At 39.1% G+C, this 13,791-nt stretch overlaps 1 protein-coding gene across 1 annotated transcript; it reads left to right on the forward strand.

Annotated features, from left to right (window-relative positions):
• The first annotated feature begins 1,944 nt into the window (after positions 1-1,944).
• On the forward strand, positions 1,945-13,781 carry mettl3 (methyltransferase like 3). The gene is given in 11 exon segments (NM_001016419.2): positions 1,945-2,122; positions 3,272-3,480; positions 4,582-4,968; positions 5,728-5,903; positions 7,770-7,986; positions 8,434-8,621; positions 9,218-9,256; positions 9,341-9,449; positions 12,111-12,176; positions 13,018-13,130; positions 13,577-13,781. Coding segments are annotated over 11 exon segments (1,722 nt in total). The 5' UTR covers positions 1,945-2,016; the 3' UTR covers positions 13,689-13,781.
• Positions 13,782-13,791: the final 10 nt, after the last annotated feature.

Here is a 13,791-nt window from a genome sequence, read left to right on the forward strand (position 1 = left end):
CACTTCCCCTTTTTTTCTTTCTTTCTTTCTTTCTTTCTCCTGTAGAGAACAAATAATGTAACTTAAAGATAACACTAAGGTGGATAGAAAAAATGAGATTTGTGTAATTCATTGGTTCTTATTGTTTTTATAATACAAAGAAACTTTATTAAAATCAGGAAAATAGGAAGTGACATCAGGAGTGATGTCATCTCCACATGCTTTTTTAAACTTGTATCAGTTCACTACTGACTTTGTAACTATGAATACGTGTGGTAACACACGAAACACGTCAGGTCTGGATCCTTGAATAAAGCCTTTTTGAAGTTTTACAACCGCTGTCCTGGAGTACGTTGAGTGCATGCTGGTGATGTTTTTACACAACAAACACAACTTTTACCAGGGTACAGCGGCAATATATTTTGTTACTACTTTTTGTAACCCTCCTTTTTCAGCTTTTTAAAGGTTGGTTGGTACATTCAGTCAACTTTACCCAGTCACTTTCAAAATGAGTCCTTGTTTTGTCTACATTGTAAAACATGGAACTGAAAAAAATAAAGCTTACTTCTCGCTCTATTTTGCACTAAAAAAGTACTTTTTTGGCAAATTTGTACGAGAGGGTCAAGTATTAGCATGCCTTAGTAACCCGAAGAAATGTCTTTTTTTGGTTTCCTGGCTGGAATGTAAGAACTCTAAGCAAATGCTGGAAAAAGCGGTACTGGTGCCATTACTGACACAACATCTAGGGGCTGATTTACTAACCCACGAATGCGAATTGGAAAAATTCGGATTGGAAAACTAACATTTTGCGACTTTTTCGTATTTTTTGCGTTTTATTCGTAACCATTACGACTTGCGCGACTTTTTCGTATTGAGCGCTCGTAAGCGGCAGAAGAAACTTTCAGACTTTGCATGATTTTGGAAGCCTCCCATAGGACTTCAATGGCACTCTGCAGCTCCAACCTGGCCCAAGGAAAGTCTCCCATAGGGCTCAATGGCACTCTGCAGCTCCAACCTGGCCCAAGGAAAGTCTCCCATAGGGCTCAATGGCACTCTGCAGCTCCAACCTGGCCCAAGGAAAGTCTCCCATAGGGCTCAATGGCACTCTGCAGCTCCAACCTGGCCCAAGGAAAGTCTCCCATAGGGCTCAATGGCACTCTGCAGCTCCAACCTGGCCCAAGGAAAGTCTCCCATAGGACTCAATGGCACTCCGCAGCTCCAACCCGGCCCAAGGAAAGTCTCCCATAGGGCTCAATGGCACTCTGCAGCTCCAACCCGGCCCAAGGAAAGTCTCCCATAGGGCTCAATGGCACTCTGCAGCTCCAACCTGGCCCAAGGAAAGTCTCCCATAGGGCTCAATGGCACTCTGCAGCTCCAACCTGGCCCAAGGAAAGTCTCCCATAGGGCTCAATGGCACTCTGCAGCTCCAACCTGGCCCAAGGAAAGTCACCATACTGAAGCTTGAATGAATCCGAAATTTTCGTACTTGGCGCGAAAGCTGCGAAAAAGTCGCAACTTTTCGCGCAAGTCGTAGCGCTACGAAAAAGTCGCAACATTTTGCGAAACATTCGTAACGGCTACGAAAAAGTCGCGACAATTTTCCGAAAAATCGCAAAATACCGATCATTACGAAAAAAACGCATTCGGACTCATTTGGCCAGTTCGTGCATTAGTAAATGTGCCCCCTAGTGAGCAGAGAAAATATTAATCCTTTTTGGTGAAATGTTGGGAGCGGGATTAGGTATTGGTGACACCTACGAAAAACAGTAATCGCAACACACATATCACTACTGTTCCTTCTCCAAGTGCCTGCGGTCTGCGCCACTGCGCATGTGTGATATGGCCGTGACGTCACAACCCCATCTCGCGAGATCGTGACCAAACTGAGGGAGAGCGGGCCTGAGGGGCTGAGGAACTTTAGTTGTGAATGGAGGTGCGGGACATTTAAATAGTGATACTGGCCTGTGGTCTGTACTACTAGTATTCTAGTACTACTATTCCGACGGTGGTGGTGGTAATAGCACAGACGCGGCAGATATGTCAGACACTTGGAGTTCCATTCAAGCCCACAAGAAGCAGTTGGATAACCTACGTGAAAGACTTCAGCGGAGGCGGAAAGATGCTACCTCTCAACTGGGGCTGGGTAATGTGCAGTGCAGATAATTTCCTACTTATTCTTATGTAGACTCACCACACATCGTCGCACATATATATTAAATACATATTTGGGTTTTATTACAGTTAAAGACCCGCTTGTAGTCAGGACCCTCTTAACAAGGTTATAGATATAGGAGAATATTGTTGTCAGTTGTTCAGACATATAAAAAGATGGGCTTTCCAGGTGTATCTAGGACAGCTAATTCGCTTTCTATCCAAATCTTAAAGGGGGCCACCCAAACATAACTTATGCTTTTAAAAAAGTTAATGTAATTTCAAGCAACTCTGCAATATACATCAGTTAAAATATATAGCCTTTTTAATGTAATAATATGGTTTGGAGCAGTTATCTAACCTGACACTCAAAAAAAAAAAATGTAACAGTAGTCGACTGTCCTCAGCCGGCATCCTCCAGATCCCACGATTCCCTGCACGTGTGATATCAATAAGGAAAGGAACAAAACCAAGCAATGCATTGTGGGTTATAAAGTGTTTGTATGCTGTTGAGAAGTTGTTACTGTTTGTAACATCAATGTTTTAGTCCCTCCCCCCTACCAGGATTTTAAATGATGCTGAAAAAGAAGAACTGTTTTGCAGTGGGATTTCGGCATATACAAATTGTATTTATTCATACTTTTTGAAGGAACTGATTACAGGGATAGGTATATTAGGGCTATCGGTGTTGTGTGGGGCTCTTTAACAAATTTTAGTTAGGTAACAGGAGTTCCCCTTTAACCTAAATGGTATTCAGTCTGAGCCACACACTCCCAAGGTGTGCTAGCTTGACAATTTGGAACTACTGATATAAGATCCCAAACTAAATTATAATTTTTTGTTTATGCATATATGTTGTACACTAATTTCCTTTTGGACTGCGCCTTTAAAAACCCTAATTTTGTAGGCCATTCCTATCCTACAGTGCCATGTACTGAGAGCTGCCGGCTCCCCTGCACATCCAGAGAATTCAGCCAGCAGGAAGTGGAACAGATGGGCGGGACTAGTGGGGTTTTGGTGGAATTTCTCAATAAATCAGTCCGACCCACTACTTTTTTTTTAAGCACAATCCTTCTAGATCTAGAGAAATATAATTTACTGGTTCATTCTTAATTTTTATATGATATGTCTCCTTTAACAGATCTACAGAGTTCAGAGGGTGGCATAGCCCCAACCTTTCGCAGCGATAGCCCTGTTCCATCAGCTTCCACCCAGCCTCTTAAAGGACCCAGTGGGTCAGCAGAAGTTACACCAGATCCTGAGCTAGAGAAGAAACTTCTACACCACCTTTCAGACCTGTCACTTGTACTGCCAGCTGATTCAGTATCCATTCAACTGGCAATTACTACGGTGAGACAATCTGAATGAAACTTCAGTCATCTAATATTTTTTGTATGTGAGAGTTAAGCATAAACGCATATTGCTGTAGATTAAGTAGCAATTCAGGGAGAGAAAATTTGTGATATATGTGAAATCATAATTAATAATCATAACATCTGAAATCAATATAACATTAAATGCAATATGACATTAAAGCAATAATGACACATTCCTATGAAAATCCATAGGAATCGGTCAATATAATTAGACAGGTTGAGGCCCAAACATGATTCTTCCCAAAAGTCTCACCAGCCACATTGACCCTTCAATATGCTCCAGTGATGTTTTCGCTTGTAATCAGCCTATGGATCACAGTGACCTCAGTATGACCACAGAAAACAGCATGGTCACTACAGCATTCTCTACACATTTGCAAACAACAGATACTGTTGAGCTGGGGACAGCATGGGGCTGAAAATGTTGATACTTGTACTCCCCCAGTACTACTTACACATTTTTATGGATTTGTATAGGAACATATCCGTATCCCCTCAGAGAGTAACAGAGAAGCTGTTAAAAAGCAATTGCAAAATTACACCGTGAAACATTCTATCTTGCTTGAATAGGCTAGTGTGTTACCTGTTACATGTCTGGGTGTGTTTCCTTATTATCTCACATGAAATAGCACGTGAAGATTTTTAGCTCACTTTATAACAGCATTCTGTCATGGTTGGGGTGCCCACCAGTGATTACAGTTGCTTTCCTGTGACCCTGGGCCAGTGCTCTTATTTGCTGAAGATTGCATTTAAGATCAAACTAATAGAAGGTGAAAGCAACATGTAAAGGTGGCCCTCCATCAGGCCTAACCAACAGTTATCTGGCCAAAAATTGGGCAGATGTCTCCGGTAACTGATTATAATCACTGTGGGACAGTGCCTAACATTCAATTTAAGGATAGGAGTGCTAGTATTCAATTTTTATAAAAAAAAAAATGGATTTCTGCTTGTGTTTTTGGTATTGTGTCAGTGTTTTTATCAGCTGCCTTCTGTTTCTTACATTTGTTACAAGTATTTTTATGGTGCTTGTTGTTCCACAATCACAATAAATTGACTCTCTTCTCTTACAATGCAGCCTGATTTCCCTGTCACACGCCAAGGAGTAGAAAGCCTTTTACAGAAATTTGCTGCTCAGGAGCTTATTGAGGTTAAGGGTTGGGGACAGGAAGATGATGACCGTCCTACAGTTGTTACCTTTGCTGACCATTCTAAATTATCTGCTATGATGGGGGCTGTTACAGAAAGGAAGGGATCCACAATTCCAGCTGGAGCTAAGAAGAGAAGGCTGCAGGAGGCAGATCCTTCAGCTTCATCATTATCTTCATCCTCATCTGCCAGTGCCTCAGGGGAGAAGAAGGCATCAGAGCCACAGAAAAAGGCAAGAAAAAATGCTTCCCATCTAGACTTGGAGATTGAGAGTCTCCTAAGTCAGCAATCTACCAAGGAGCAGCAAAGTAAGAAGGTAAGCCTCAGTAAGAAAATTCCAAAGACGAGAATTGGATATGACTATAGATAACAAGAAAGAGTGCAGGTATATCTTGTCATTGTTCCTTTTATTTCAAGTTTGGAAATGGTAAGCTGGTAAAGTTCTGTTTCTTGCTCTCTGTCTGGGCATCTTGTGCCCTCAGACCTTGGGGCTTTTACGCAAGGGTTTTTTTTGGGATTACAAATGTATGCTAAGTGCATAAAATCATATATGTTGCATTTATAGGCATTTTTAAGTACAACAATGTGTGTATATTGTGAGTTCAAGTCATATCTCTTTATTATGTTTTGTTATGAATGTATGTAAAATGCACAAAAAACAGCAAGTTGGGTTTTCAAAAGATGCGGTGCAATTTGTCTGTGATAAATCACAGTTCTATGCACACATGAGTACAAACTGGCAAATATAATGGAATCAAATAGCTGACGTGTTTAAGGGCTATAAAACTTTCATCGTAAATGCACAAAAATAACACCCAAAAGGTGAAGGAGGGAAAATTGAAGAGAAATTTGACTTTGGGATACTGGTACTACTTAATCCTCCTTTCCTCCAATTACAGTCAAGAATATAAGCTGTGACCCGATTTGTACTTTTTTATATTATTAAAAAGGCAAAACACATTCTGTATTCAATCCTTGTGTATCAGACTGATGTGACACATAATGTATAGTACTGTATATATTGCCCTTTGTTTACCTTGTTTTCATTGAACCCTAATTCTGTTTGTTTTGCCAGGTTAGCCAGGAAATCTTAGAACTACTTAACACCAGCACTGCCAAAGAGCAGTCCATTGTGGAAAAGTTTAGATCCCGTGGCAGGGCCCAAGTACAAGAGTTCTGTGACTATGGCACCAAGGAGGAGTGCATGAAAGCTGCAGGAGCCGACACACCCTGTAGAAAGCTGCACTTCAGGTAAGACACAGGCTACTTAAAACCAACAACCGATTGCATTTGTTTTTACAAGTTGTTTTTTAACATAATAAGCTCATTCCGTTCATAAATCCCTTTAAGATATATACATTCACATGCATTTAATGGAGAATGTAGTTAAAGCGGACCTGTCACCTTAAGAAATAATTTCAAATTGTTTTCTGTTGTGTTTGGCAAGCAAAATAAACTTTACTTACACTGTATAAATTATTTTAATTTTATTTTCTTCATCCTTGGAATTCACAGCAATTGCAGCAAGCAGGCAGGGGCCATTTTGTGGACACTGTTATCAAAGCAGGCATTGCATCCTGCCAAAATCTTGTTTCTGTGCCAGTATGGGGGGACCTGATGCCCATGTCCATGCACTGGTTACACAATTACATGGTGAGGAGGGAGGGGGAATGTGTGGAGGGCAGCAACATCTAAGAAGTTCTGAATTGAAAGTGAAAGTAACTGTCTGCCCCACCTCTATGCCTAAGGCATAGAGGCGGGGCAGGCATTATATGATTGACAGCTGGGATTTTAAAATGCTTTTATAATGGGTATGGATGTGGTAATAAAAAAATTATTTTGGGTTTCATGTTTAATTTGAAAAGGACTTTTATTATACAACTTTTTATGTCTGGGTGACAGGTCCACTTTAAAGGGACAATTACCCTACAAAAAGCTGGAAATTTATGCTTGCAGACGCTGATGGGCTTTTTATAGCTTTTACTGTCTATAAGGATATATATAATTTATAATTATTTAAAAGTGAAATGCCCTTACAGAGTAGAACAGTAGAGTAAAGGATTGGTTAAACAGGCTCAGTACAGGGATGTTAAAAGATGTTTTAAAACCAAGGAGAATGTACAAAAAGGAATTTTATTTTTGCAGTTTTAGAAATCTTAAAGTGATACCGACACTCAAAAATCTACTCTTCAAAAGATTAATGTACACTAAGTTACCAATACGTTATGCTGATTTTGACATTTTTAAAACTGATTGTTTTGCCAACCTGACTGTCCCTTCTCAACCTGTCAGTTATTGTTTCTAATGCTAACGGACTAACGGAGCACAAATATTGCTGCCCTCTCATGTAAAAGCATTGTAAAAAGAATTATAAGTAGCTTGCAAAGGCAACGTTATGATAGAAGTTAAAAAAAAATGCTGCCCTTTTTTATTTGCTTCATTAAAAATTACATTTACAAATGCCTTTAATTGGTCAGAGAGTTCCTAAATCACCAGTTACCAGTGGCTTTCATTTAACTTTCAGAGCATGAATGTTTGATAGGCTTCAACCTCTATACAGCTCTATACAATGGTATTCTGAGACAATTTGCAATTGTTTTTTATTTTTTCGTTTTTTTAGTTATTTAGTTTAGTTCAGAAGCTCTTCAGTTTGGAATTTTAGCAGCATTTTGGTTGTTAGGGTCTTGTTTACCTTAGCAACTAGTCAGTGTTTTGAATGAGAGACTGGAATATGAATAGCATGGGGTCTGAATGAAAAGTAACAATAATAATAAAATTGTAACCTCACAAATCAATATTTTTTAGCTGCCAGGGTCAGTAACCCCCATTTGAAAGCTGGAAAGATGTAGAAGAGGAAGTCAAATAATTAAAAAGCTATTAAAAATTAATAAGGAAGACCAATTGCAAAGTTAATAGGAATAGGACATTCTATAACCTAATAAAAGTTAACTTAAAGGTTAATCACCCCTTCAACTACAAAATCTACAGAGTGGATATTCTTTGTATAAAATCTATTTCAGGGTGCTTTATTGGTTATATAGTAGCTAAAACTAAAAAAGGTATAATTTTTAAGCAGTTTTTTTGGTTTATTCTACCCATTTGCTATTTCCCATGCAGGCGCATCATTAACATGCACACTGATGAGTCTCTGGGTGACTGTTCCTTCCTAAACACCTGTTTCCACATGGACACCTGTAAGTATGTTCATTATGAGATTGATGCATGGGTGGAACCTGGAGGAACAGCAGTGGTGCCAGAGGCAGTACCAAGTCAAGACACCCCATTAACAAAGGCAGTAGGAGACTCCAGTGTGGGACGCCTCTTTCCTTCACAGGTGAGGAATGTCATTACAGACACCATACTATAAGTGTTTTAAAGCAATATTTTTTTTTATTGCACAAAAACAATTTTACATCTTGGTAGCACAGAGTCTGAGTCATTTCTAAACACTTTCATTTAACCCCAATTACATTAGCCATAGCAACCAATCCACAAATATATTTATTCAGTCTACTGCAGGTAGAATAATACATCTCTGGTTGTTAGGGGCTTATTACAATGGAGCGGATTTGCACTGTATTAGTAATCGAACCTAAATGTTTTTATACCTTTATTGCCAATATACTTACTTAAAATAAACAACGGGTTAATTTTATAAATGTACCAATGCTTTTATTTGGAAATCATATATTCATGCATTAGATCAGAACTTCTAGCAATGAGTTGTATTTTTTTTTTTATTCCTTTGGCTTTCTGACATCTCACTTTTCACACATACCAGTGGATACGCTGTGACATCCGTTACCTGGACATGAGCATCTTGGGAAAGTTCTCTGTAGTGATGGCTGACCCACCATGGGATATTCACATGGAGCTGCCATATGGGACACTAACTGATGATGAGATGAGGAAGCTGCAAATTCCAGTGCTACAGGATGACGGTTTCCTTTTTCTTTGGGTCACTGGGAGGTAAATGACACTGCCTAAAACCCTCTCCTGTTTAAATGCTAAAAAAACATTTTCTAGAATTCACAAATGCACCTTCTGCTTAATTTGAAAGTCCAATTTGTTTTTGAATGTGTAATTTGAAAATTAATTAGCAGTGTTAATAATGAAATAACCTTTTTGCTGATACATTGTAACTTGACTGCCACGGAACATTCATTATAACTCTACTTAGATTGGCCTTGCACATAAAGTCAGGTGCTGGCTCGTTATTCTGTATTTTCACTTGGAGCAAGCCTATTTTATTATCTTGTTTCAGTATGTTTTGGCAATTGTTGGGAGAGAAACATATAGTGCCCAGGAAAGAATAATCTGTAGCTAAGATCTTCTCAAACTGTGGGGCTGCTGCATGTGGAATCACTTAACGAATGACATATTATGACTGCCAAGTTTGGTTACCTCGGGGGTAAATGTTAATTTGTTATGCTTAATGTACATTAAAGACCAACCTAAGAGTTTAGAGGCATCAATTTACTGAAATTAATTTATTTAACCTAACAGTTGTCTGAACACTGTAGCTTTAGCACTGCCTGTCTGTTTGACTGCATTATATATTCTAGGGCCATGGAGCTGGGCAGAGAGTGTTTGAAGCTCTGGGGGTAAGTATATAACCTCTCATCTCTTATTAACTTCCTTCTGATCTCTGTTGAATTTCTTTAATTCCTATGCTTTCCTTTACTCAGTTATGAACGGGTAGACGAGATCATATGGGTAAAAACCAACCAGCTGCAAAGAATTATAAGAACTGGACGTACTGGCCACTGGCTGAACCACGGCAAGGAACATTGTTTGGTAATAACGGTCACTGTCATTATGCCTCGTATAAACATGCTGTCCAAATGTTTGCATGCATGCAGGAAGTTAGAATAGAAATGCATGCAAACACCAACCCTACTCACTGTTTTATAACATTGTTTGATGGAAAGGCAGGCTACTTTTATCCCACTAATGGCTTTAGTTCTTAATGTAGGTAATTTTATTTAATGCCCTTTGCTGTAACATGTACTTAGCTACCTGCATTCATGGTGGAGGTCATTTATCAACAATGGACAAATTTGCACCACGGCAGTACCCATATCAACCAGTTTGTTATACTTGCAGCTGGATGAAAAAAAAATCAAATCAATGATTGGATGCTATGGGTTACTGCCTAGGTGCAAATTTGCCCAGTGTTGATAGATGAGGCCAATAAGTGACTTCGTGCTCATCCCACTTACAGTAGTACCATAGTTACTGCTTATGTCACATTGTATTGCGTAAACTAAACACCTCTTCTTTTATTGTCTAGTGAACTTTTAGACAAAGATTATTTTACACTTTCCTTGAGTCTGTGACATTATCACACTTTATTGCCTTGTGAGCAAAGTAACTGTCAGTCACATCATACTGCAGCGTAAGCAGAAACATAAGCTTCAATGTAAAAGGCCATCATTTTATAAATTTGTAGCCCTCATCAACTGTATCATAAAGGGATGTCCATAGTTGGCAACTTCCTCTAATAAACGTTTCAAAGATAACACCACATGTTACCTGCTCCACTTTCCTGTCCTACTGAGAATCAGTACAGTCCAGAGAGAACAGACTTAAAAAAAAAAAAAGACAAAAAGAGGGGGATTGATCAATGCACATTCCCTGGTCCCGTTTCATAAGTAAATTGTCTATGCTAGTGCATATATTGACAAAATGAGGTTCATAAGATTGGTAAGCCACCATACCACGTCAAGGTGGTCCTATCTAGTTACCTCTGGTCATATTTTTCAAAGGCTGGCACTCCCGTGCACTATTGCCATTCTTGACCTGGGGGCTGGTTTGAGTCAGAGGGCTTAGTCACTCCCATGCCTTCTGCTTTTATAGAGAGATTGCCAGGACCACAGCTTGGTTCTACAAGCTTAATCCTCCCCCGCTTGCGGCTTGTAAAGGAGAAGACTGCCCATTAACCAACACCCATTTTTTTTTAAAGGCATAAGACCACCATTTAAGGGACGGGTGTGGGGGTGCTAACCCACATGGAAGTTTGGCCATTCTTCCTGCAGAATAACTCTGCTAAAATACATAGATACACAGAAAGGGGTTGTGGGAGCACTCCAAGGCTAAATAGAGTATACAAATACAATGGAAGTGCGACTGATCTGGCCAAATTAACTACAAACATACAAAAAGAGAGCGGGATTGATCAATGCACATTCCCTGGTCTCGTTTCATAAGTAAATTGTCTATGCTAGTGCATGTATTGACAAAAAACAGGGGTTTTTAGTTACAAAATAATGATCATAAGATTGGTAAGCCACCAGTCGCAATTCTATTGTATTTTGTATACTCTGTTTAGCCTTGGAGTGCTCCCACAACCCCTTTCTGTGTATTCTTAAAAAAAAAATGAATAGCTTTCTGTTTGAGGCAGCAAGTGCATCACCTTTACATTTGAAGCCATCACTTAGGGGCTGATTTACTAACCCACGAATCCGACCCGAATTGGAAAAGTTCCGACTTGAAAACGAATATTTTGCGACTTTTTCGTATGTTTTGCGATTTTTTCGGATTCTGTACGAATTTTTCGTTACCAATACGATTTTTGCGTAAAAACGCGAGTTTTTCGTATCCATTACGAAAGTTGCGTAAAAAGTTGCGCATTTTGCGTAGCGTTAAAACTTACGTGAAAAGTTGCGCATTTTTCGCGTAAGTTTTAACGCTACGCAAAATGCGCAACTTTTTACGCAACTTTCGTAATGGATAGGAAAACTCGCGTTTTTACGCAAAAATCGTATTGGATCCGAAAAATTCGTAAAGAATCCGAAAAAATCGCAAAACATACGAAAAAATCGCAAAGTACCGATCATTACGAAAAAAACGCAATCGGACTCCATTCGACCCGTTCGTGGGTAAGTAAATCAGCCCCTTAGACTCAACCAGACTTGGGCATCACTGTTCCCTCTAATTTTCACACTAATTTCTTTGTGAGCATCACAATTTGCTGAGTGTGCTGGCTTCAAAATTTGTGTGCATGAACGCACAGCATACAGGGAACATAGCTGGGCATCTATGGAAAGATAAATCCTGAACCAGGATTGCTAACAACATGCTACAGAATCCGGGCACTTTGATTATTACCACTAGTTCTTTTTCAAATAGATCGATAGTAACAATTATTATTTTACAATGATCATTAACCAAGAAAAGTTGCTAACAATGGACATCCCATTTTTATAGAGTTGATGGGGAAAAACAGTGGTGCAGTAGTTAGCAGTGGGGTCAATTCCAGCCAGTTCACCATGGAATTTGCATGTTCTCCACTGAGCTCTGCTGGGGCAATGACCAATATGAAATGTTTAATGTTTAAATAGTTATAGTTTTTTTATGGTAGGATACAAGTGCTGTTCTCTGTGGTGGGACCATTAATAAAGGCAGTGATAATTAAGCATTACTTTTTGGTGCAATGTAATGTTCTTTCTTTGGCAGGTTGGAGTTAAAGGGAACCCACAAGGATTTAATAGAGGCCTAGACTGTGATGTCATAGTTGCTGAGGTAAGGCACCAACACATATGTAAGTGTTCACAAACATTTACCTTGGTTTAACAGATATGTGCCATATACTCTGTGAGCTACAAGTGCAATTGAGATAATCTGCATGTATGTGCCTATGAAAATGAAGCTTGTTACAGAGGAAAAAGGCTGGGCATGCTTTAAAAAAAATATATAAACCGCTCACAAATAAATGTAAATCAGTGAAAAGTCTCTTTGAAATCTTTAAATACCTGGCACTCTGGTTGTTAAATGGCTGCAGCAATCCCTTAAACACTTAGGATTCCTTGTCCTCCTCTAACCCACTTGGTCCCCTCTCTTGGGAATCTACTTTGGCTGCTGTCTATGGAGCATGGTCAGAGTTCTTTTCAACGGGGTCTAAACACACCCTCCAATATAGTAGCCAATGAAGAGGTGGCAATGCTGGTTTCCATAGAAACTCTGCTCTAGTTTTGAACTTTGCTAGAGAAACAAGTGTTTTTTTTTCTACTGAGCTCCGTTTAGCCATTACAGTGCTCAATCCAAACAGAACTTTTTTTTTTTTTTTTTAATCAAACCAAGTTCTGCCTGTGTAAGCCTGCATTCTTCATTGCATGAACTTTACAGTGCACATGTGCTGTGTGCAGACGTAAATGTCACTGATGATGTCAGAGGGAAAATGGTTGCTGGTCGTGAGCTGCTATTTGTTATAGGAAAATGCGACGAAGATGCTGGCGAACAGAGGGAATATATGCAGTACAAATGATGATGTGTGGGTGGGGGAGATGTGCTCAACTCATATACATGTCCTTTAAAGGGAGTTTCAACTGAAGGATGTACTTTTATCTTATGTTTGATTTATCAGGTGCGATCTACAAGTCACAAACCTGATGAGATTTATGGCATGATTGAGCGTCTTTCACCTGGGACGCGCAAGATTGAGCTTTTTGGTCGTCCTCATAATGTACAGCCAAACTGGTAAGTGTTCTTTGCAGTTAAGTGGGATGCACTGAATTTTTAGAATTGCCCAGATATTTCAAAATGTTTTTGAATTTTTTTTTTAGAATACCGAACCTTTTTCTAATCCGGCATCCAAATATGCAGATCAGCAAAATCCCAACAAACAACAAGACTATTTGGCATAAACACTTCACTTGGCTTAGATAGGAAGGGTGCCTCATTAGTATTTTACCTTTACCTCCCCTTGTTCCACTGTGTTGAGAAAGCAAGGGGGGCTTTAAGTCCCCAGAACTCATCACTGCACAATGGAAGGGTTTCTATGAAACTGATCTAGGGACAGTGGATAACTGGTCCTTACACTACAGGCAAACTATCATGCAGCTTTTCTTTTTTTTCTTGTTTTAATCATTTATCTATAATAGTCAATGTTGAAAAAATAATTTTCATAATTTATTTTTTTTTAGGATCACACTTGGAAACCAGTTGGATGGAATTCACTTGTTGGATCCAGATGTTGTTGCTCGCTTTAAACAAAAGTATCCAGATGGAGTGATTGGAATGCCAAAAAACCTATGAACAGAGTTGAACTACTGCATGTTTTCTATGTAAATTTAATTTTTTTTATAAATTAAATTATGGAGAAATTTATTAAACTTTTTTTTTCTTATCTTCCTGCTCT

The sequence above is a fragment of the Xenopus tropicalis genome, chromosome 1 (genome assembly GCF_000004195.4).
Source record: "Xenopus tropicalis strain Nigerian chromosome 1, UCB_Xtro_10.0, whole genome shotgun sequence".
Lineage (NCBI taxonomy): Eukaryota > Metazoa > Chordata > Amphibia > Anura > Pipidae > Xenopus > Xenopus tropicalis.